At 40.2% G+C, this 24243-nt stretch overlaps 1 protein-coding gene across 2 annotated transcripts; it reads left to right on the forward strand.

Annotated features, from left to right (window-relative positions):
* Window positions 1-3: 3 nt before the first annotated feature.
* Window positions 4-22814, forward strand: THOC7 (THO complex 7). 2 transcript variants are annotated; one of them, XM_036331675.1, is made up of 8 exons: window positions 4-160; window positions 15481-15598; window positions 16325-16452; window positions 16765-16851; window positions 20570-20627; window positions 21531-21597; window positions 21678-21747; window positions 22482-22814. In XM_036331675.1, the coding sequence occupies exons 1-8, from the start codon at window positions 142-144 to the stop codon at window positions 22547-22549; spliced, it is 615 nt and encodes a 204-aa protein (XP_036187568.1). In that variant the 5' UTR covers window positions 4-141; the 3' UTR covers window positions 22550-22814. The 2 variants fall into 2 exon arrangements, with proteins under 2 accessions (XP_036187568.1, XP_036187570.1); XM_036331677.1 differs by lacking the exon at window positions 4-160 and adding an exon at window positions 540-564.
* The last annotated feature ends 1429 nt before the right edge of the window (window positions 22815-24243 follow it).

Consider the following 24243-nt stretch of genomic DNA (forward strand, 5'->3'; position numbering starts at 1 on the left):
GCGGCGGCGCGGCTCAGGCGTCGGAGCGGGCGGCCGCGGGCGCCGCCTCCGCCTCCATGCTGTTTACCCGGCTGCATTGTGGGAGTTTGACCTCCGCCGCCAACCGCCGCCTCAGCCCGCGCCGCCGCCGCCGCGCACGCCATGGGAGCCGTGACTGACGGTGAGGCGCCGCCGGCGGCCCCGGCCGCTCCCGGAGCCGGGCCCCCGACCCGGCCGCCCCGCGAGCCCCGGCCGCCGCGGACTCGCCGGCCGCTCCCGAGGCCCCGGCGGGCGGGGGTCGGCCGGGAGCGCACGCGGCGGGGCCCGGAAGGGGCGCGGGCTGCCGGGGACGCGCTGGGCGCTCGTGGGCCCCGGGGAGCCGCGAAGGGGGGACGGGGAGGCCCGCACCCGGGGGCCCGAGGGCGGGCGGCGGGCGGGGAAGGGGACTCGGAGGGCGAGGTTCGGGCCAGCGGGGAGGAGGCGAGGCCGCGACCCGCGACCCGCGAGCGGGGTGTCGGCGCCGCAGAGTGACCCCTGGAGGAGTCGGGACGGAACTCTAGCCCCCGCGGGCTCCAGCGCAGTGAGGTCCGGGCGGGCCCTGGACGGGGTGTAGAGGTTGGGGCCACCTGGGGTGCATCAGGACCATAAGAGATTTGAGTGTGTTTGGCTTGGGTGGGTGCTTTGTCTGCTGGAAGGAAGGCCGGACGAGGTAGAGGCTGGGCTATGGAGAGTTGTGAGGGCCATTGAGGAAGGTGACCGGTTGGAGGAGGGACTCCGAGGGTGGTCTCTGCACTGAGCTGAATAAAACAGCTTGAGGCCTTGAGGAAGGTGGGCAGGCATGATGGGCAATGGAGGGAGGACCTAAGCAGGTATCCAGTTAAGGAGGAAGGAAGTCTGACATCTGGGAAGGGGACATCTAGGGGTGCCTGGTCCCTTTGGAGAGGGAGTGGCTGGTAGTCATAGATATCTGTGGAGGTCACTTCTGAAGAGTTGGGGGTAGACAGGGTCTCCAGGGACCAGGCAGTGGGAGGAAAGTAATAGACACAAGTTTGTGGGTGTGATAAAGCACAGTGAGAGGCGGCGGGGAGATCTCAGAGATCCAGGTACTTCATGGGTAATGGTACGTTTGCTTCATTCCAGTTTCATTGATTCAGTAGACAGTCATTCCACCTGGGCTAGGCTTTGGGATTACAGCCCAGAACCAGCAGGGGAGACCTTTTGCCCTATGAGGTTACAGGCTGGTGGGAAAGACACGGTGGATGATTAGTTTTAAGTGTGGCAACTGTTACCGTAGGGGAAGGACCAGGTTGGGAACTGTAGAAGCATGTAACAAAGATTTCTTTATTCATCCTTGGAGGTCAGAAAGCCTCCCTGAAAAAGTTACCCTTAATCCCCTTATAAATACATGGGCTGGTGTTCCAGGGGGAATGACTTGTGCAAAGGCCCCAAAGTGTTGGAACAGCTCGAAGATGACAAATATTGGCTAGAATTTAGAAAGCTAAGAGCCAGAGATTTCTGAGGGCAATGGGAAACTATGAAAAGTCCCATGTGATCAGATTTGCATTAAAAATAAAAAACACTGCCAGAACCGGTTTGGCTCAGTGGATAGAGCGTCGGCCTGCGGACTGAAGGGTCCCAGGTTCGATTCCGGTCAAGGGCATGTACCTGGGTTGCGGGCACATCCCCAGTGGGAGATGTGCAGGAGGCAGCTGATTGATGTTTCTCTCTCATCGATGTTTCTGGCTCTCTGTCTCTCTCCTTTCCTCTCTGTAAAAAATCAATAAAATATATTTAAAATAAAAAAAATAAAAAACACCACTACACTCTGCTATGTGAAGGATGATGAGAAAAGGGAAAGTGAGGAGTTAAGTCCCCCACCCCAATCTCTAACATTTACATGACATTTATTGTATGTCAAACAGTGTCCTAATTATCCCCACTTGACAGATGAAACGGGGACACAAAGATGTTAAGTAACTTACCCAAGGTTGCATGGGTAGTAAGGTCTAGAGCAGTGATGGCGAACCTATTGAGCTTGGCGTGTCAGCATTTTGAAAAACCCTAACTTAACTCTGGTGCCGTGTCACATATAGAAATTTTTTGATATTTGAAACCATAGCAAAACAAAGACATATTTTTGATATTTATTTTATATATTTAAATGCCATTTAACAAAGACAAATCAACCAAAAAATGAGTTTGCGTGTCACCTCTGACACGCGTGTCATAGGTTCGCCATCACCGGTCTGGAGCAGGAGTGGGGAACCTTTTCTCTGCCAAGGGCTGTTTGTATATTTATAACATCATTCACGGGCCATACAAAATTATCAACTTAAAAATTAGCCTGCTGTGTTTGGTCAAACATGTAATTAACTCACCCCTGATGCCTTGACAGGACCAGACCAAATGATTTTGCAGGCCTTTATAGGGCCCCTGGGCCGGATTGCTCCCCACCCCTGGTCTAGAGCTTGGGCTCAAAACCAGGCAGAATGGCTCCAGAGTTCTTGTCCTTCACCATTCTGATTAATGTCTCAGCTACTACTGCTGTGGTCCTAATACGGGCTAATGGGGGCTCCAGTGAAGAGGGAATGCAGAGGAGTGGACGGGGGGATAGAGATGAGGGGCAGTGTCAGGACTTCAGTGATTGAGTGGATGAGGGAAGGGTCAAGGATTATCCCAGGTGTCTGAGTTGAGTGACTGCTTGTGAGTGCTACTTCTCTATTGAGGAAGAGAACTTCAAAGGAGAGAGAGGTTTTGTCAGGAGATGAGAAGGGAAGATGAGTTCTAGTAAAGTTACTGACTGCAGTCAAGTGCCCCCTACGTCCTGAGAGGCCATCGGCACCACCACTTGCAAGTTGTCTGACCTTGTGCAGGTTAATTAACCTCTCCGAGCCTGGGTTTCATTCTTTGGATGGGCATAATAGTAAAACCTAGGATTAAATGCAATAAAAGTCATAAAGTGCTTTGCACCAAGTCTGATACATAATGTTCAGTAAATAGTATTAAGTGTAAGAGCTGGTTTACTCATCTCTTCTCCGCTTTCCTTAGATGAGAACTGTGCCTTTTCCCTCTAATCTCACGATTGCCCTTCTCTGCTTGGAGATAGCCCGCATATTCTTCAAGACCTACCTCATCTGTCCCCTTTTGTCTTTCCTGGAACCAGTTCATCTTTCACCTGTAACCATGTTATTTCATGTATATTGCTGCTGTGACCCTTAATACTTAACGTATTTAGCTTATTCTAGAAAATATTTAAGGCAACTTACCATAATGAGTAAACACAAAATAAATGGGAGAGGAAGCAGGGCAGAAAGAACATGGAGACCAGGAAAACCAAGAAGTTACAAGTGGGGGTGATCCTCAGAATGCTAGGGTAAAGTCTGCTACATTTACTAGTACAAGAAAGTGACAGTGGCTCTTGTTTCCCTAGCAGTTCATACCAAGAGCTGGTCCATTCTGTGAGCTAGTGTTTATGAGAGAAGGCAGCATTAGATAACCGAGACAAGCCGTTTTTGTGGTTTCGACACTGGAGAAAAGGCTTTGGGGTGCTTTTAAAGAAAAGCCAGTGTCAGATCATCAACTTTCTTTTTAGCACTGAAGACCATTGGGCTGTGTCTTAACACATCATTATTAGGTCAAAGAAGGCTAAATCACAAGTTAGAAAGCTAAAGCCAATAGACTGTGTGGTTTAGGCAAATAGCTTTGCTGGTCTGCGTTAATTCAGAGCAAAAAAAAAATTTTTTTTAATCCTCACTTGAGGATACTTTTCCATTGACTTAGAGAGTGGAAGAGAGAAAGGAGGAGGAAGAAGAAGGTGGTGGGGCGGGAGGGGGCTGAGGGGGGGGGGGTGAAACATTGATGTGAGAGAGACACATCAACTGGTTGCCTCCAGCACAAAGGCTGACTGGGACAGAGATCAAGCTGGCAACTGAGATACATGCCCTTGACCTGGAATCAAACCTGGGACCCCTTGGTCCTCAGGCTGACTCTACCACTGAGCAAACTGACCAGGTTCAGAACAAAGTTTTTTTGCTTGTTTGCTTTAAGGATATGTAGACATGCAGGAAAGAATGAACTACAACTTCTTCAGGCAGTTCTCATTAATGTGGTTTTCTTCAACTGAGATTTTGGTAAAAATCAAGCAGAAGTGAGAGAGATGTGTGATACACCTACAAGTATCTATTGGTTACCTTTTCGGCACGATGCCAGGTGCTGGGTACAGCAGTAAACTGCAGAGGAAGGCCTGACTCCTACTTGAGAGAGAGAAGCAATTGTGTGCAATCAGTCAGTAAATAAGTAATATCTGAAAAAGAACATAATTTCTGAAGTTAATTGAGTTCTGAGAATGAACTAGATGGGATGGAAGAGAGAGTAATGGGGAAGGCGTGCCAGCAACTAGGTAAAATAGGGTGATCAGGTATGGCTGCTCTCAAAAGTGACATTTAATGTGAGCCCTGCAGGGTCAACTCTGAAGACTCTGAGAAAGTACAGTGGGGCCTTGACTTACGAGTTTAATTCGTTTCGTGACGGAGCTCGTAACTCCAATTACTCGTCTGTCAAATCAAAAAGTGAACGAGTGAGACACGTGATGCTGGGCTGATGTTGTGGCGTTCACTGTGACGTTCGCTGCGCCAACTAGCGGTGGGGTGTCTGAAGCTGGCTCGTAACCCGAATTTTAGCTCGCAACTCAAAGCAAAAAATCGGCCGAGAGACAGCTCGTATCTTGAAAAACTCTCGTTAGTCGGGACACTCGTAAGTCAAGACCCCACTGTATTCCAGATAGAGGCAACTGCTAGTGCAGAGGTCTGAGGTGAAAACAAGTTCTTCTCCCCCCAGGGAAAATAAGGGAGGCCGGGTCCAGGCGGAGGTGGGCCAGGAGAGGTGTGACACAGGAGGCGGTTGGAAAAAGTAAATGAGCCTTCCAGGCCATGGAGAGGAGATGAAGTCTTCTGTGGGTACTTGGAAGTGATTGGAGGATTTTAAGCAGTAAAGTTAGTGATCTGATAGATCTTTTAGATCATTCTGGGCCGCTGTGTAGAGAATGGATTCTGGGAAGGCAGAAATGGAGCAGGGAGAGACAAGACAGGTGGGCTTGGATTAGGGTGATGGCAGTGGAGAAGACTGAGAAGTGGGTGGCTTCCATAGCTCCATCATTTTCCTGAAAAGTTCTCAGAGGAGTACCAGTGCCTGTCTCTGAGGAATCTGATTCTGAGATGCCTGGCATGTAATCCTTCCATATGGGGCTGCCTATCTTATTGAACTAAGACGTCCTGGAGGACAAGCTCTGTATGTCCTGCACCCAACACAAGGACACCTGGATTAATTTGAGGAACTGCCCTGCCTCAGAGGGAAGGAGAGAAATCCCGTATTGTTATCTATAGATACTGAACTATGGATATTATCACCAACACAGTAATTTTATAGATGGAAAAATGGAGGTTTTGTGCAGTCAGTGACTTACTGTCACATAGCCAGTTATTGGCAGGGCCATCCTCTCTCCCCTGTTGCACTCCAGCATTTTGGCTAACTGGAAAGCAGTTTAGATGTTATCACTGCTAATTTAAGCTGTGTTCACAGTTTGTATTTTGTATGTGTTAATTTAAAGGGTGGTAAACAGTGTTAGTACCCTAATAGAAATCATTTCAGAAGCCCTTTTGCAGTACAGAGAACATTAGGTAGATATATTGATATGCCAGAGCAACAGATGGGAGATGAAGGGGGGTGGTGGGGTGCTGGATGTGTCTGTACTTTGCATTTAATAGAGCTTATTGGTTTTGACAGTTTAGTGGTCTTTTTTAAAAATCAAATGCATGGATATATGCTTATAAAAATTTGAAATAATCGTTTTAAATATGCCTCAGAACAGTGTGACAAAATAATGGACCTGTACTATGACTTTCTAATGTAATTGTTTATATTTTCCTATGACTGCAGAGGTGACACCACAGATCTGTAAAGGAAGGTAATAATACATACTCTAGAGCAGCGGTTCTCAACCTGTGGGTCACGACCCCTTTGGCGGTCGAACGACCCTTTCACAGGGGTCACCTAAGACCCTCCTGCATATCAGATATTTACATTACGATTCATAACAGTAGCAACTTTACAGTTATGAAGTAGCAACGAAAATAATTTTATGGTTGGATCACAACATGAGGAACTGTATTTAAAGGGCCAGAAGGTTGAGAACCACTGCTCTAGAGGGTGGTTTCAAGGATGAAGTGTGATACTGTATGTAAAGCACTTGGAAGTTCAGTGACCATTATTTTATTGTCCAGAGCAGGACACTTTTCAGAGTGAAAGTAAGCAAGATGTTTGGTCATCAAGTAGGAGTGTATAAACACTGTATAAGTGTCTGCTGCTGCTGCTTCTATTTCAGTTGCTAATCTAATTAGACATTAGTGGGCTCAGGGGGTTTTGCTTGTTGTGGGCTCAGGGTTAATTAGACATTACTGGGCTCAGGGGTTTTTGCTTGTTGCTTTTCACTAGCGCCAATGAATTTGCCCCCTTGTTCCCTCGGCTATGGCCCCAGCCCAAGGGTTCGGGCTGCAGTTCAACTATTAAATAATGTTTCTTTAGCCAATATGGATGGTTTCTCAAAGCAAGATTGGAATTTCAACCTTGACTTTATTAGTACTGTACTCTAAATATTTAAGTAAATCTAGAGAAAAATAAAAGACCTCAACAATATTTTTATTTTTAAAAAATTTAATTTTGGTTTAAGTAATTTACTTTGGCATCAGCAATTCATTTAGACTGGTCCTAAGTATCTCACAAGAGATCAGTATTTACATAAAGGAATCAAATTATCTTATTGTTTTTCCACCTGCCATTTTTGTATCTTCTTAATAGTGTTGGCCTTAAAAATTGTTTTTAATGCTTTTAAGCTTCTTGAAAAGGGGGAGGAAGGCTAGGTGTTATTTACTATAAGGAATCAAACACAATGGAATATACCTCTGTCAGCTTAATAACTCGAGCAGGGAGGAGCTAATGATAAATTTAACAGGAATCTGTACACACATTGTTTTTACATAGCCTTGGTCTCTCTTGTTAACAGCTCAGGGCAAACCAACTTTCTTCTCGTTAACACATCATAGATTTATTAAAGAACATTGATTAGAACTTTTTTAATGCAGAAAAAATTAAGGAAAATACCTCAATATACCATTAAGCTTACTACCTGTCAACCACTGTTGATATTTTTTTTAAGTCAGAAAATTCAGGAAGAAATGTGTCATCTTCCTCTACTCACCTTCCTTACTAATCCCGCTGCCCAAAGGTCATCGCTATAAACTCTATTGTGTGCCCTTCCAGAATGATATTTAAATGCTCATAAAAAGTGAAAAGCACCTTCTCTGGTGCAAACTCTTGAGTTTGAGTCCCAGCTCTACTCCTTACTTCCTGTGACATTTAATTTGGGGCAAATAAAAATGTCTTTTTACGTGTATCTGTAAAATAAGGGTAATAATATCTGTTTTATAGGACTGTTGTGCAGATTAAATGTGTTTTTATGTGAAAAGCACTTAGAACAATTCCTAGCGTATTACAAGCATTAGGTATTTGTTAATATGCCAAAATGTATATATCCTTTAAAATTTTATACAGGTGTTTCCACCCTCTTCTATATTATATTTCTGCAATTAATGATAGAGCTTGGAACTTGTCCTTCCTTATTCTTTTGTATCAATGTGTAGTATTTTATTCTATTTATTAATTTATTGGGGTGACACTGGTTAACAAAATTATACAGGTTTCAGATGCACAGTTCTAATATCCATCGTCAGTACACTGTATTGTATGTTTACCATCCCAAGTCAAGTCTCTGTCTATCACCATTTATTCCCACTATATCCTCCTCCCTCTCCCTCTACCCCTCCACCCTCATCCCACCCCTGTCCAGGCAGTTACCACATTGTTGTCTGTGTCTATGAGTTTTTTCTTTTTTCCTCAACCCATCTCCCCCAGACATTCCCCTACCTGACAGTTGTCAGCCTGCTCTCTATGCCTCTGTCACTGTTTTGCTTATTAGTTCATTTTGGCCGGAGTGAAATCATGTGGTACTTGTCTTTCTCTGACTGGCTTATTTTGCCGGAAGCTGGTCCACCCTTGCTGCTTGACACAGTCAGTCGCTGCAGGGAAGAAACATCTGCACAGCTTATGTTTCAAGGGATCTGGCGTATATGGCATATGTTTGCTCCCCCTCTTAGCACTATGTGTTTTAAACAGGACCACCTCCCTGAGAAAGGTTGTTTCCCCAGGTGGGGATTTTTCCCTGGAGTTAGGGACTAACAGGACTAAGGAACGGAATAAAACCCCTTAACTAAGTGCCAGGCAGGCAGTTAATCACTTTAACTACGAACAATCACGAATAATCTTTACTTAGGATAATCTCCTTCAGTTACTTCCTTGTAGTTTAACAGAACAATAGAGTAGTGACCTTGGAATGGAGATAACAAACGCCCTAACCTTTGGAATAGAATGGATAGGATTAAAATCAAATGGTATAAATACAGATGTAACATCAGAATAATGGGAGAACCTGGCTATGCTGATCAACTGAACGCTGCCTCCATGTCATTCCTTCTTCCCTGACTCGGTCCACACCTTTGGGAACCCCTGGATCTGCTGGGGCTGGACCCCAACATTATTTCACTTAGCTTAATGCTCTCCAGGTCCATTCATGCTGTCGCAAAGGGTAAGATTTCCTTCTTTTGTACGGCCAAGTAGTATTTCATTGTATAAACGTTCCACAGCTTTTAAAAAATCTATTTAGCTATTTTCAGTTTTTTGCTCTTACCAAATAGTGTTACAGTGGAGCTGTTTGTATAGATGTCTTTGCACACTTGTAGGAATAATTTTTAGAATACAGTACAGATCATAGGCTATATGTATTTTTAATTTTGACACATATTACTACATTGCCCTGATGCCAGCTGTTTTTTTGCTGTAATCCTGTCTGAAATTATTATCCTTTCCTGTGGTTTTTAGTTTGGATTCAGAGGGTTTAGGAATACCTGGCTGGAAAAAGCCAGCGGTGGGTTTGCATGCCTGCAATATTCCCTGCTAAACCTAACTTGCCTTCTAAAGGAAATGCTGATCTTCAGTGGTAGGTCCCAGGATTGCTGTTCCCGAAGCAGGTGAGGTTGCAGTGCTGTGAGGGCTTACAGTGGGGGGAGTCATTTTTGAGGGCAGGTGGAGGTGTCCTAACCGGAGGTTCTGGCCATAGTTATCAAGCCTGCACCTGTCCTTGAAGAAGTCAGTGCTTTGGAGGCTGGCCGCCATTATTATCTTCCAAATTGTTTTCCTCTTTCGTTTTTGAATGTTTGCTGTTAGATGTTCTGAAAAGTTGTTTTGTAGTCGAGGTTTTAATAGCTACTGTGGAGAATAACAACTATGGGTTTTGAAAGGAGGATTCGTCTGGGTTTATGAGAGACTGTCTTTCCATACCAAAATGAGAACCCAGTTAAAATGGCGATGTCACCTGGCCAGAGGGCTTAGAAACGGAGAGTTGGTTTAGTGACTATAAAGGAGTAATTTCTTCTTGCCTCTGTTTGTGGAAAATGGGTAATTTCTTGTAGATATGGGATGGCAGATAAGACAGGAAGAGGTCTAAAATGCATCTCAATTTTATGAGGAAATATTTGCTTGTCAACATACAGGTGTCATAACTGATTTTAAAGTGATTTCAATAGCAAAAAGTTTATAGGTATAATTATGGTACAACATATAACCAAATGCAGTAGGAAATCTCCCTACAGGCCTAAAGTCGAGCAGAAAACCATTCTCAGGGCAGACGTTAAGCATTTTGGTTTAAAAGCTCTTTCCCGATGACGTTGATCCTCATAGTCAGTAAAGAAAGTAATTATGACAAGTAAGGAATGATGTTGATAACATCAATAAAATAGTTCCTAAGTCATCTTTATTGTTTTTACAGGGTGGGCCAAGGCCGGCCAGAATTATTAGTATTAGCATTCAAATTGCTTATAAAGAGCTTCAAGCATGATGATAATTTATGAAGTCAATGTATATAGTAAACAGAACATGTCTTAGGTGTGTTCAGTCTAGAGCTAATTGATGAGGTATCATTAAAAATAATAATGCTCACGTCACGTGTGTGGGGAACTGTCCGCAGCAGCCCATCTTTAAGTTGAGAAAGAACAGAGCCTGTTTTTAAACTGGCCCCTCGCCCCTTTGTTTTATTTTGTTGCTCTTGGAGCTGTGCTCTGCTTTATATGTGGGATTTCAGTAATTCTCATCCCCAGAGAATTTTTTAGGCAGCAACTCTTCCATGCAGTTTAAGGTAGGAAAGTTGTAACCTTGCAATATGAAGTCTGAGATAACCAAATTTGTGAGCAGTCCTAACTGGGCAAAACTTTATGCATAAATGCATAGCATATATCTTTCTGAGTATACTGATCTATCTATGATATATATTCAACATTTACTCATTTTTTACCATTTTTAGGAGATGCAAGTTGTGGATTACATTTAACATAAAGATAGGATATCTTTTTTTCCCTGCTTTCCTTCTGTGAACAGGCATGCTTTTTTGTATACTTTTATTTCTTTAAAGTTTCACAGACGTCCTACAAAGTGCGAAGTTTTATTCCCATTTTGCAGGTGAAGTTAAATATTGGTTACATACATACACACCCTCAAAGTAAACACTGTGAACTAACCAGAACACTGGCCCAGAAGTTGGGCTGTGAGGAAATGCTCTCTGCTCTTAAAAGAAAGGACAGGACTGAAGCCAGAAAATGGCCTTGGCTTTCTGGTCAGAGTCCTCTGCGCTCCCAGAACCGGTCATACAGACTCCTCCGCATGCCTTCGCCTGTTCCTCACCAGGTCTCTGCTCAGCCCTGACCTGCCTCCTGAGATCTGTGACTAATCTCTGCTTCAGTTCATGCCGTTGCAGCTCCTAACCGCACATGCTGCCGTAGCCCCCACCCAGCCTCCCGGCCTGTGTCCTTTTCCCAGTTGTAGTCCACTTTGTACCCTGCCCTCAGCTTAATCCTGCTGGAAAGTCCTGCCCAGGAGCCTTTAGAAACTCCCAGTTGCCTACCAGCAAGGTCCAAGTCTACTAGCATGGCCTTGACTAGTGTGGACTCCCATTCTGACCCCCGACGGCCTTTATGCACTTGGTCCTGGGCTTTGTCTCACTCTCCCAGCCTCCCTGGTTTTCTGGGCAGTCCTGCCCAGATCCAGCTGCTGCAGCCCACAGCAGTGGGGATTGGAAAAGGACCTTTGGTTGCTTTTTTCCCCTAACAGCTTTATGAGGCATAAGTAATATATAAAGACTTGTGCATATTTAATGTCTACAAATCATTGTGTTTGAACATATGCAAACACCTATGATACCATCACCACATCAGAGCTTTCTTTTTCAAATAACAGCTAACAGATTTTGAGTATGCATATGGCTCAAAAATCAAATGATATAAAAGCGTGTTTCCCCCTTTACAGCTTGTTGCTCATCTAGTCCCCTTACACTGCCCCTCTCGCAGTAACCTCTTTTATTAGTTCCTTGTATATCATTTCAGGGTATCTTTGTGAATATACGCACATGTGAATATATATATTCTTATTCCCCTTCATTTTTATATGGAGGAAACATGCCAAACACACAGTTCTTCACCTTGCTCTTTCAACAAGTTTTCTTAAGTGATCTCTTTGTATCAGTACTTTGATTTTTTTGCTTTTTTTTTTAAAAATATATTTTATTGATTTTTTACAGAGAGGAAGGGAGAGAGATAGAGAGTTAGAAACATCGATGAGAGAGAAACATCGATCAGCTGCCTCCTGCACGTCTCCTACTGGGGATATGCCCGCAACCCAGGTACATGCCCTTGACCGGAATCGAACCTGGGACCTTTCAGTCCACAGGCCAACGCTCTATCCACTGAGCCAAACCGGTTTTGGCATTTTTTTTTGCTTTTTTATAGTTTCATGGTATTTCATCATATTCCTGTACCAAAATTTATTTAACTAGTCCCCTGTTGATGAACATATGTCATATTGCACATGTGCAAGTATATCTAGGATTATTGATTCATAGGATATATATTATTTGAAATTTTGATAGATGTCTTTTAGCTTTTTTAATTGATAGTTTTTAAATATCAAAAAAGCAGCTCAACTTCCACTTCTCCTAAAATCCCCAAACCAAAGGGAGCTCTCATCCTAATTTCTTCTGCTGTGTGTCTGTCACTCATTAGCAGTCACGTGTGTGTTATTTCCCTAACTGAAGTGAAAGAACTCCGCGCTTTCTTTCACATCCTCAGAACTTACTCTGGTACCTATAGATGCATCTGCTCAGTGATCAGATGTTCATGTCTTTTGTTCAAGAAGAGAAATCTCTGCTGTGGACCTGAACATAAGGAAGCTGCGTGCTACTTACTAGTGGTTTATTGAGACAAAGCTCTCTTTGGAGGGCAGATGCTCTCAGGCAGGCGCCACAACCAATTTTAAAATATTTATTGAGCATCAGAAATATAGACACAGTGAGAGGCTAGGGAGGAAGAAGAATGAGCAAGACAGGACTGGTCCTTATGAACCCTTCTCCAAGTTTACTAGGCCTTTATAATGTTTTAAACATATTTCAAAAATGTTTGTAATTGGGAAATTACATACATAAAAGTGCACAGATTTTAAGTACACAGGTGGAATGATTGCAAAATCTGCTTGAAACCTTTTTTGTTAGTTACTAAACTTTTAAAAATCTCTTGAAAAACTCATTCTGGTAATAGCTTCCCCTAAGTCAGGGTAGTCACTCCCCAATTTCTCTGTTCCTTTTTTCCTGTTCCCTGAATGCATTTATATTTGAAATCCCTGATCCTCAATAAAGTAGGATGTCTAGGCATCTGGGAGGCAGAAGGGGTTTGGGGTGGGAGGAGAGGTAATTGGAAGAGCAGAGATAAGAAGACTGACAAAGGAATTGAGCAGTATAAATTGAACACCAGCCCTAGCTGCTTGGTTCAATGGGTAGAGGGTCATCCTGCGGACTGAAGGGTCTTGGGTTCAATTCCAGTCAAGGGCACATGCCTGGGTTGCAGGCTCCATCCCATGTAGTAGGTGTGCAGGAGGCAGCCAATGATTCTCTATCATCATCAATGTTTCTATCTCTTCTTCTCCCTCTCTGAAATCAATAAAAAATATATTAATAAATAAATTGAACAACAGACTGCTTATCCATTGTATATTTACTTTTATTTTAACAAAGTTTGTTTGTTTATCCTCACCCCAGGATATTTTTTCCATTGATTGCTGGAGTGGAAGGGAGGGAGGAGAAGGGAGAGAGAAATATTAATGTGAGGGAGACATATCAATTGGTTGCCTTCCACACACACCTCCTGACCGGGCCTGGGGTTGTACCTGCAACCCAGGTACATGCCCTTGCCCTGGAATCCAACCTGAGACCCTTCAGTGCGTGGGCCAATGCTCTAACCACTGAGCACACCACCAGGGCACATGTTTATACTTTTTTAAAAAATCAATTTATTTTCTGCAGTTTAATCTCTTCAAGTACTGTGTTTTGTCTCCATCTCCTCAAATAGCATTGTTGGTGGTTAAAAACAAAGCATTAGTTGGTATTTTAAAGTGTAAAATTAAAACACCTGATGAATCTAAGCAGCCTATCAAAGCCATGACTCAGAACAAAACCCAATTGTAAAATGTTTATCTGATGTCACAGAATAAATTTTTAAAAAAGCCATTTGCCCTCTATAGTTTATCTCAGCTGCACCTGCCATCGAGAATGCTGCCCACACACAGGAACTGTTGTTTAAAGATTTTGCTGTTGATTCATCAGGCAGGCTCTCCAGGAATTATTTACACTTTAAATTATTATAAAAAATGCATGCACATGTTAAAAACCAAACACAGTTCTACAAAGCCATTTAGAAAATTAAATCTTCTCATTCTTTGTCATCTCTTACCAGAAACGATCAGTATTACCAGTTTCTTGTATATTCTCCCAAAGATACTCTGTGAATAAAAAAGCATACTGCATGTGTGATGTGTGAACACAAACACACACCAAGCCCTCCTCCATTTCTACACAAATGGCAACAAGCTGTGTGTTCTGCACCTGTTTTGTTTTCATTTTATTTAACATCTGGGTTGTTTTGTTTTTTTGGCAACGTTATATATATACACCCACACTATTCTTTTGGCTGCATAACATTATGTAATTTAAGCAGTTTCTTCCTGGTGAATGTTTACGTTTGCAATCTTTCCTCTACAAACAGCACTGTTAAGGACATCCCTTTACATTTATCTTTGTGCATGGGTGCACATGTATCTAGAGTATGAGTTCCTAGAATGTGCCTTTTAAATAGTGTTTGTTTTGGCCCAGTTGCCCTGCAAAGAGTGTACCAGTTTACTTTCCATCAGTGTATGTAAGTGCGGTTTCTCAACACTCTTGCTAACACTTCTATTATCAGGTCATTTGTTCTTTGCCATTCTTCTTCTTCTTCTTTTTTTTTTTTTTTTAACATTTGATTGATTTTTTACAGAGAGGAAGAGAGAGGGATAGAGAGTTAGAAACATCAATGAGAGAGAAACATCGATTCAGCTGCCTCCTGCACATCTCCCACTGGGAATGTGCCCACAACCAAGGTACATGCCCTGGACCGGAATCGAACCTGGGACCCTTCAGTCCGCAGGCTGACGCTCTATCCACTGAGCCAAACCAGTTAGGGCTGCCATTCTTCTTGATGAAAATGATATTTTGATGTGGTTTCAAATTGTCTTTCTGTTGTTTTGATCCAGAATGATTTTGTACAGGAAGAATAGCTCAGGGCTGCCAGGCCACTTCTTACTCATCATAATCATCTCTGCTGCTTTTCTAATTCCTGTTTTTCTTTGCCTTGGAGCAAAAGTGAGACAGACTTGTTCAAAAAAAAAAATCCGTTTGGGGAAAGAACATTGCATATATAATGACTAGATTACACATTTAAAAAAAACAAACACTGAGTCCATTTATTTGACCCATTTCTCTTCTCGTTTCCTAGGCTGCCACTCTTTCCTCTATTCCTTTTATTCCTTTCACCAAAGGACCTCACACTAGTCAGAGACATGAGAACTTCAATCTTCCTTCTGTCTGAACAGATTTTTCCAAATAAAGTTCTCCAAGAATTATTAGCTTATTTCCTTGGCGGTACCTGAAAATTATTTCTACTCATCAAACCAGCAGTAGAATCACAGTTCTGTAAGGGCTGGGCTTTTCACTGCTGTAACCCCAGCCCTAAGATAATGCCTGACACACATAGATACTCATCAGCGTTATATGTATGTATGTATGTATATATATAGTAGTAAAACCTACATAATATAAAATTGACCATTTTAACAATTTTTAAGTGTACAGTTCAGTGGCATAGAGTACATTTACATTTCATTAGTTTTCTTTCGGATGAATGCATGAGTAGTGATACTTGTGTTTTGTTTCTGAAATTAACAAGAGCCAGATGGTCTTTTAATTCACATTGTTCTTTCCTCCAGACGAAGTCATACGGAAGCGTCTCCTAATTGATGGAGATGGCGCTGGAGATGATCGAAGAATTAATCTGCTAGTGAAAAGTTTCATTAAATGGTGCAACTCTGGATCCCAGGAAGAGGGGTATATCTTTTCACTGTTGTTTCTATACCACTGTCCTCATGTGATTCTAGGCCTTATACACAGTTCTGATAATATTGCAGATTTTCACCCACCTTAAATGTCCAATCGAGTCAACTCTTGGTTAATCGAGTGGGTTTTTCTGGCCTTAATTCTCTGGAGAGGCCTGCTTTATGTTTGTTAAAAGGTGTAGAAGGCATAGTGACTAGAAGAAATGAAGATTAAATCCAGGCTCATTATTTAGTCACTTTTAGCAGATATGTGTTTAAATATCTAAATAAAATGTTCTTTTTTTAATAAGCTAATAGGTTGCTGCAAAGTTTTATACATATTTAATAATTTTTAAATTAGAAAAATTTTCCTCATTTGAATTAGCTTTTCACATAGACAAATAACCATATAGAGTGAAAAAATTGTGAGAATTGTGAAGACAAAAAATCTGATCAAAACATTTAAAAAAGTAAAACAAGTAGCTGTTTAAATTAAACTTATACTGATAGGAACAACAATACCATCTTTGCATTTTTAACTAAAGCAGTTATAAACTCAAGTGTACTATATTTGGGGAAAGAAAACAAGGGACAGATAGTCTAAATTATTTAAAGTAAAGCAAAGGATTCTCTCAGAACTTTATGTAATTTAATTAGCAAATGTTTGCCTACACTATAAATAGTTCAAGTTTGGTAATCCGCAAAAACCTTTATTCCGTTTTTCTCTCTTTTTTATTAGTTACAGCCAGTACCAACGTATGCTGAGTACACTGTCCCAGTGTGAATTTTCCATGGGCAAAACTTTGCTGGTATATGATATGAATCTCAGAGAAATGGAAAATTATGAAAAAATTTACAAAGAAATAGGTAAAGAAACCTAAATTAATTAATCTTTAGCTATAATTTTAATTTTTATGGCCTAAGGGAAATAATACTTGCAAGTATTTTTCTTTGATTAGTAATAAAATAATGACAATAACAATATTAATAGAAAGAATATAGTAAAATCAGTTACAAAAATGTATTTTAATATGATATAGTACTTTACAATTTTTTAAAATAATGTCAGCATCTATTTTATTAGCAATGGAACTTAATTTAAAAACACATTTTAAATTTGAAAATGGATGGAGATTATAGATGTTGTTACAACTATCTTAAAAAAACCTTTTTCTATAGAATGTAGCATTGCTGGAGCACATGAAAAAATTGCTGAGTGCAAAAAGCAGATTCTTCAAGCAAAACGAATACGGAAAAATCGCCAAGGTAAGAGTTTTATGGGATTTAGTTAGTGTGCGAATACTTTATTACTGACTAGGATTTTCATGATTTTTTTTTTTTTTTAATGTTGTGAGGTAAAATCTTTAGCTAGAATCAGCCTGAATTGTAAAAAAGAATTAGGAGCCCTAGCTGGTTTGGCTCAGTGGATAGAGCGTTGGCCTGCAGACTGAAGGGTCCCAAGTCTGATTCAGGTCAACGGCACATACTTCGGTTGCAGGCTCCTCCCCAGCCTGGGCCCTGGTTGGGCATAGGCAGGAGACAACCAATTGATGCGTTTCTCTCACATCGATATTTCTCTCTTGTCTTTTCTTCTCTCTTCCACTCTCTCTAACAATCAATGGAAAAATATTCTCGGGTGAGGATTAAAAAAGAAAAAAGAATTAGGAGCCGAACTTAATTCTTCAAAATTATATTATTCTTTAAAATAGAGAAGGAAGGTTATGCTAAAAAAATTTTATTTTTCCTGGATTGAAATGATTATGCAAGTATTTCTTAAGTATTTGTTTTTTTATTTTTTTGTTTTTGTTTTTTTACTGTCTTCAGACCCCTTTGCCTAAATAATATAATGGTTAATCTGCAAAGGCTATTTACACAAGTACATTAGATTTAGGATTTTGTTTGTTGTTTGTTTAATTGGAGTACTTAAAAAAATAATTTAAGCCCACTGAGTTTTTATTAAGTACAAAGCAAGCAAATATTTACAAGCTGCCTAAATAATAAGAGGAAGGTTAAAGTTTTGCTCTCTTTGTTCTTAAATTAGGGTATGTCCTTATTGCAGTCCATAAAAACAATTTCAAAACAATTTTTAAAGGCAGAGGTATTGTTCCTCCTATAATGTAAATTGAAAGAAAGACAGAAAGAAATAAAATGTATAATTAGAATTGTGGGAGAACCAAGATGGCGGCATAGGTTAACGCCGGAGTTTGCTGCTTTGAACAACTACTTCAAAAGTGAAACCAAAAAATGGAAGGGACATCACCCAGAACCACAGGAACGCTGGCTGAGTGGAAGTCCTACAACTAGGAGGAAAGAGAAACGCATACGGACACTCAGAGGAGGCGCAGTGCTGAAGTCAAATTCTGAGGTTCGGAGTGCGCGGAGAGGGCTGGCGGCGGAGGGCGCGGTTGGCGTTTTCAATCGGGAGGGAGTCGCAGACTCTGAGCTCCAGATCCGGGCGAGTCTTTAGGGACCCAGACTCAAACGGGAGCAGCGGGACTGTCTGGCTTCGGTCAGAGCGAGTGCAGCTTTCTCTCCGAGCTTTGCAGCGGGTGCTGGGACTCAGAGAGGCAGAGCCCCTGGGGACAGGACTGAGAGCCGCCATAACTGCTCTCTCCGGCCCACCCTGTTGATCCTGTTCGACCCGCCCCGCCCAAGCCCTGCACAAAGGCATTTGCCGGATAGCCTCAGGCAAAGGCTAGATTAGCACCTCCCTAGAGGACAGAAGTTCTCTCACTGCTGACACAGCTGATTCTCATAGCCACTTGGCCTGGAGGTCAAACCCTCCCTGGAATTAGCTACAACAATCAAGATTTAACTATAAGACTGCGAACAAAGACCACTAGGGGGTGCACCAAGGAAGCATAACAAAATGCGGAGACAAAGAAACAGGACAAAATTGTCAATGGAAGATATAGAGTTCAGAACCACACTTTTAAGGTCTCTCAAGAACTGTTTAGAAGCCGCCGATAAACTTAATGAGATCTACAAGAAAACTAATGAGACCCTCGATCTTATATTGGGGAATCAACTAGAAATTAAGCATACACGGACTGAAATAACGAATATTATACAGACTCCCGACAGCAGACCAGAGGAGCGCAAGAATCAAGTCAATGATTTGAAATGCGAGGAAGCAAAAAACACCCAACCGGAAAAGCAAAATGAAAAAAGAATCCAAAAATGCAAGGATAGTGTAAGGAGCCTCTGGGACAGCTTCAAGCGTACCAACATCAGAATTATAGGGGTGCCAGAAGATGAGAGAGAGCAAGATATTGAAAACCTATTTGAAGAAATAATGACAGAAAACTTCCCCCACCTGGTGAAAGAAATGGACTTACAGGTCCAAGAAGCGCGGAGAACCCCAAACAAAAGGAATCCAAAGAGGACCACACCAAGACACATCATAATTAAAATGCCAAGAGCAAAAGATAGAGAGAATCTTAAAAACAGCAAGAGAAAGAAACTCAGTTACCTACAAGGGAATACCCATACGACTGTCAGCTGATTTCTCAACAGAAACTTTGCAGGCCAGAAGGGAGTGGCAAGAAATATTCAAAGTGATGAATACCAAGAACCTACAACCAAGATTACTTTATCCAGCACAGCTATCATTCAGAATTGAAGGTCAGATAAAGAGCTTCACAGATAAGGAAAAGCTAAAGGAGTTCATCACCACCAAACCAGGATTATATGAAATGCTGAAAGGTATCCTTTAAGAAGAGGAAGAGGAAGAAAAAGGTAAAGATACAAATTATGAACAACAAATATGCATCTATCAACAAGTGAATCTAAGAATCAAGTGAATAAATAATCTGATGAACAGAATGAACTGTTGATTATAATAGAATCAGGGACATAGAAAGGGAATGGACTGACTATTCCTGGGGGAAAAAGGGGTGTGGGAGATGCGGGAAGAGACTGGACAAAAATCGTGCACCTATGGATGAGGACAGTGGGTGGGGAGTGAGGGCGGAGGGTGGGGCGGGAACTGGGAGGAGGGGAGTTATGGGGGGAAAAAAAAGAGGAACAAATGTAATAATCTGAACAATAAAGATTTAATTAAAAAAAAAAAAACAAAAAAAAACAAACAAAAAAAATAAATAAATAAAAAAAAAGAATTGTGACATATATGAAAAACTAGAAGGAAATGGAAAATGTTAATGGTTATTTGGGGGTTGTACGTTTTTATGGCTTAAGTTTTTTTTGTTTGTCACACTTTTGTTGAATTAATATGCAGATTTCCAAAACAATAAATTTTACTTTTTAACGAATAATTACAATGATGTTCAATTCCTTTTTTTTAAAGTTGTTTTTTTAATTCAGTCTAAAATGCATGTGGTCAAGTTTTGGTGGTGAGTTTACAGCAAGATATACCAATTAATAAATCAATTGTAAATTATTTTTAAATGTTACACATTGTTTTTGTTGACGAGGGCTTTCAAATGAATGCTGCTATTTATCATTTCATAAGAAAGATTAACGGAAGATACATGGTTTATCCTGGAAGTCTCAGTGGAGCAGAAACAAGGTTCCTGAATTTTAAATCATTTCTAGGTTTCTGAAATCTTTGCCTTTAGAATGAGTGAGAAGTACAATTTGCTGTTGTCTAAGGTCTGGACTTAATGGTATGCTACATTTACCTTGCTGATGGTTTATTTGCTGGGCAAATAGTATACAGTCCTCTTTAGAATCATCCACTGGATCAGTAATGACTTAAGATCACGTATGCCTCTGCTGGCCTCTTGTATTCTGCCCATGAAAAGGCAAGTGGAAAACAGAGCAGGAGCTATCGTGCTTGCTTGGAACACTTGAAGTCGTGTGTCATTGCAGTTGTAGCTGAGTCAAGTGACACTGGCAGTACTCTTTCCTTCCTAAAACCTTTCATTTCCTTATGAACTAGGAAAGTGATTTGGAAAGACTTGTGATATTATACATTTTGTTTTGATATCCAGGTTCAAAAAAACCTTAATTTTATATCTTTCAGAATATGATGCTTTGGCAAAAGTGATTCAGCATCATCCAGACAGGCATGAGACATTAAAGTAAGTTTAGAGCTTTACTAGAAAGTAACTAATCTTTATATGTGTTTACATACTGGCCTATGCATTCCATTTTTTTTAGGAATACATAATATGTTTCAAAAGGAGGGACCAGGCTGCCAATATGACATAGTCTAATACTATTAAATAGATATTTTTAATGCTCCTGCCTATACTTCTTGTAGTTCTGAAATAAACACATATAATATGCATCAATATGAAAATGAATAAATAGAATATGTCCTACTTATATAGTGTAATACTAAATAGTAGTTAAAAAGAATAAAGTAGAAATACTCTTTTTGAACACATAATCAGAGAAAAGAAAAACAGAAGATATGTAAGGTGGGGCAAACGTAGGTTTACAGTTGCGAGTGTGAGAAACACAGTTCATTCTTGTATTATTGTTTACTAATTATTGTATTATTTTCCATATGAACAACTGTAAACCTACTTTAGAGATACAAATATATGCTTTAAAAAAGGATTGGAATAATATAGTGATTGCCTGAGTGGGTGGTAAAGGAAGAAAAATGGCTTGGGATAGAGGACTGGGGGTAAGATTAAAAGTGTGTCAAGCAAATCTGCAATGTTTTATTTCTTTTCCCAAAAACCCAACTTGAAATAAGTATGACAAAATGTTGTTAAAACTCATCAATTCTTGGGGTTTGATATTCTGTTATCTATGTTTTCCTATACTTTAAAAAGTATATAGAAGTTTCATTTTAATGAAAATAAATGCATACTTAGAAGTTAAGAATAAATCACAGTAGCTTTAAAAGTCTAATTATAATAGAGTGTTATAACTCATCCTTTTTTTATTTTTAAAAACTAGTAATTAAAAAGTTAGTTATTATGAATTCTGTTCCTCCATTAGCAAAATATAACACTTTTATTGTTTTTCAGGGAACTAGAAGCTCTGGGCAAAGAATTGGAGCATCTTTCACATATTAAAGAAAGTGTTGAAGACAAGGTATTTGCATATATATGTTAGATTTCATGATGTGTATGTTTATAGATCAATGTGTGTTAATTTTTTTCTTGTTAACACAGCTGGAATTGAGACGGAAACAGTTTCATGTTCTTCTTAGTACCATCCACGAACTTCAGCAAACACTGGAAAGTAAGTAGAAATAGTTTAATAACGAATGTTTATAAGGATTTTTAATGGCCCAGGGACATGCCTTCTAAAATATACATCTCAAAGAGAGAGTACATGTTCAATTTTAGAATATCAGTGTAGTTGGATGGCGTTAGAAAGTACTCATGTTGTTCAGCTTTCTGAATATATGCAGAAAAATCTGAATTTGTAGTAATATCTGATTTAAACACATATCCAGTAGTCTATATTAAGAGCAATTTAAGGATAATAGATTTGGAATTTTTTTGGTTTATTATAGTTTATTGCTATAAAGTAACGATGCAGGACCCAGGCAGGTCATAAGTGAGTGAAGTAGTTAGTGATAAGCATATTTGCATACTCAGGAGAATAGTGGGTGCTTTGGGGGAACTGTAGACTTGCTCATGGTATTGATTATAACCAATAGGAAATTTTTGTATTATCTGATCTGATTGTTTTCAAGAAAAGCTAAGACCTAGGTTTTTGTTTAAAGTGAAATCTATCACGTAAGTTTTACATTATTTACATCAGTTTCACATTTACGAATACACAAGAACAACCAAAATGGAACTTTTAAAACCAACCACTTGTGTGTGCTGATTACAGTCATAGGCTATTATTTTGCCATTTTTATTTTAAATTGACTGTCTAATAAAGGATAAACATTTTCATATATTTATTAGACATATAATTTAAGCAAATTTGACTCAAGTTTTATGTTTCTGTCTCAATCACAGATGATGAGAAGCTCTCGGAGGTAGAGGAGGCTCAGGAAACAAGCATGGACGCAGATCCTAAGCCATAGGCCAGCGCTCACCACTCCCCAGCTATTGAAGGAGCAACACGAGCGTAGTGTGTTTAGCATTTGCTGTGCTCTTGAGAAATTTAAAGTTTTGTCAGTGAACTAATTTGCTTTTAAATGTTTAGGTACAGTTCATTCATATTTCTTCACACAAAGGAAAATGACTCTGCTATATATTTGTTTTGTTATTGAAATACCTTTTTTATTCTTAAACTTAAAAGGTAGGAAGCAGCATCCAAAACTATTCAATAAAACTTTTTCAAGCTCATTAGTATTCTAGGAAGTTTTTAACTATTAACATTGATTTGCTTACAAAATAAGCTGAAAGATTGTGAGAAGGTGGTGTTACTAGGATGTCCATGAGAAAGTGAGTCAACTTCTGGAAATTGTTACCACTTTTTTAAATAGGTATAATTGTCCTTTGTTTGTTTGTTTTGTGTGGTTTAAAAAAAATATTTTTATTGATTTCAGGGAGGAAGGGAGAGAGTGAGTGAGAAATAGAAACATCAATGAGAGAATCATTGATCGCCTGCCTCCTGCATGTGCCCTGACAGGGAATCGAACCAGTGACCTCCTGGTTCATAGGCCAACGCTCAACCACTGAGCCATGCCAGCAGGCATTGTTACCACTTTTGAAGTGGAGTATTTGGACAGGCTTCAGGAGGGCTGTGAACTTGCAAAATATGTGCAAAATGTTTGTGGTGTATGGTCATTGTGGGACAGGTTCCATGATGTTAAGAACCACTGGTGTAAAAGGCAGAGCCAGTCCATGTGCATTATTTTCCAGATCGCTCTTCTTAATACTTGAGCAATGTGGTCGTTAAATGTTTTGTTCAGCCCTAGCCGGTTTGGCTCGGTGGATAGAGCGTTGGCCTGTGGACTGAAGGGTCCCAGGTTCGATTCCGGTCAAGGGCACATGCCTGGGTTGCGGGCTTGATCCCCAGTGGGGGGTGTGCAGGAGGCAGCCAGTCAATGATTCTCTCATCATTGATGTTTCTATCTCTCTTTCCCTCTTAATTACTCTCTGAAATCAATAAAAATATATTTTAAAAAAATAATAAAAATAAATAAGTAAATGTTTTGTTCATATTTCCTCTCAACTGTTTTGTTCCTTGGGAATAACTTTCAGTGGAGAAAAGTCGATAAAGTGAAGAGTAATTTTAGAATAGTATATGAATATGGTCTTGCTTAAAGGAATTCGTGACCTTTTTAAAAGTAAACTAAGGCTGAATCACCTGTAATTTTCTTAAGTATTAAATTACATTTTCAATACTTGTTAGGTTTCATCTTTATTCATTTATTTTAGTTCAGAAACATGGCACTTTACATGAATCATACCTTAATAGTGTTACATTTTTATAATTTTAAGAATTTTTATATTTAAAAACATGAAAATTTGAAATTAGCTCAGTTATAGTTATATTAAAAGTGTCATAATACCTTTTTAAAAATATATATTTTTATTTCTGAGAGGAAGAGAGAGAAACCTCAATGATGGGAGAGAATCATTGATAGGCTGCCTCCTGCACGCCCCACACTGGGGATTGAGCCCACAATCCTGGGCATGTGCCCTAACCGAGAATCAAACCCTGGTCTCCTGGTTCATAGGTAGACGCTCAACCACTTAGATACAGTGGGCAAGCAAAAAGTGTCATAATACCTTTAAATACTTCGTTGTATTTAAAGGCAATCATGGG

Source organism: Myotis myotis, unplaced genomic scaffold (genome assembly GCF_014108235.1).
Source record: "Myotis myotis isolate mMyoMyo1 unplaced genomic scaffold, mMyoMyo1.p scaffold_m19_p_13, whole genome shotgun sequence".
Classification (NCBI taxonomy): domain Eukaryota; kingdom Metazoa; phylum Chordata; class Mammalia; order Chiroptera; family Vespertilionidae; genus Myotis; species Myotis myotis.

What these genes read in the sequence shown, in the direction of transcription:
- THOC7 (XM_036331675.1), top strand. An exon ending in TCTGGATCCCAGGAAGAGGG is followed by an intron (nt 15,599 to 16,324) that starts GTATATCTTTTC and finishes CTTTTTTATTAG; the next exon opens with TTACAGCCAGTACCAACGTA. An exon ending in GACAGGCATGAGACATTAAA is followed by an intron (nt 20,628 to 21,530) that starts GTAAGTTTAGAG and finishes ATTGTTTTTCAG; the next exon opens with GGAACTAGAAGCTCTGGGCA.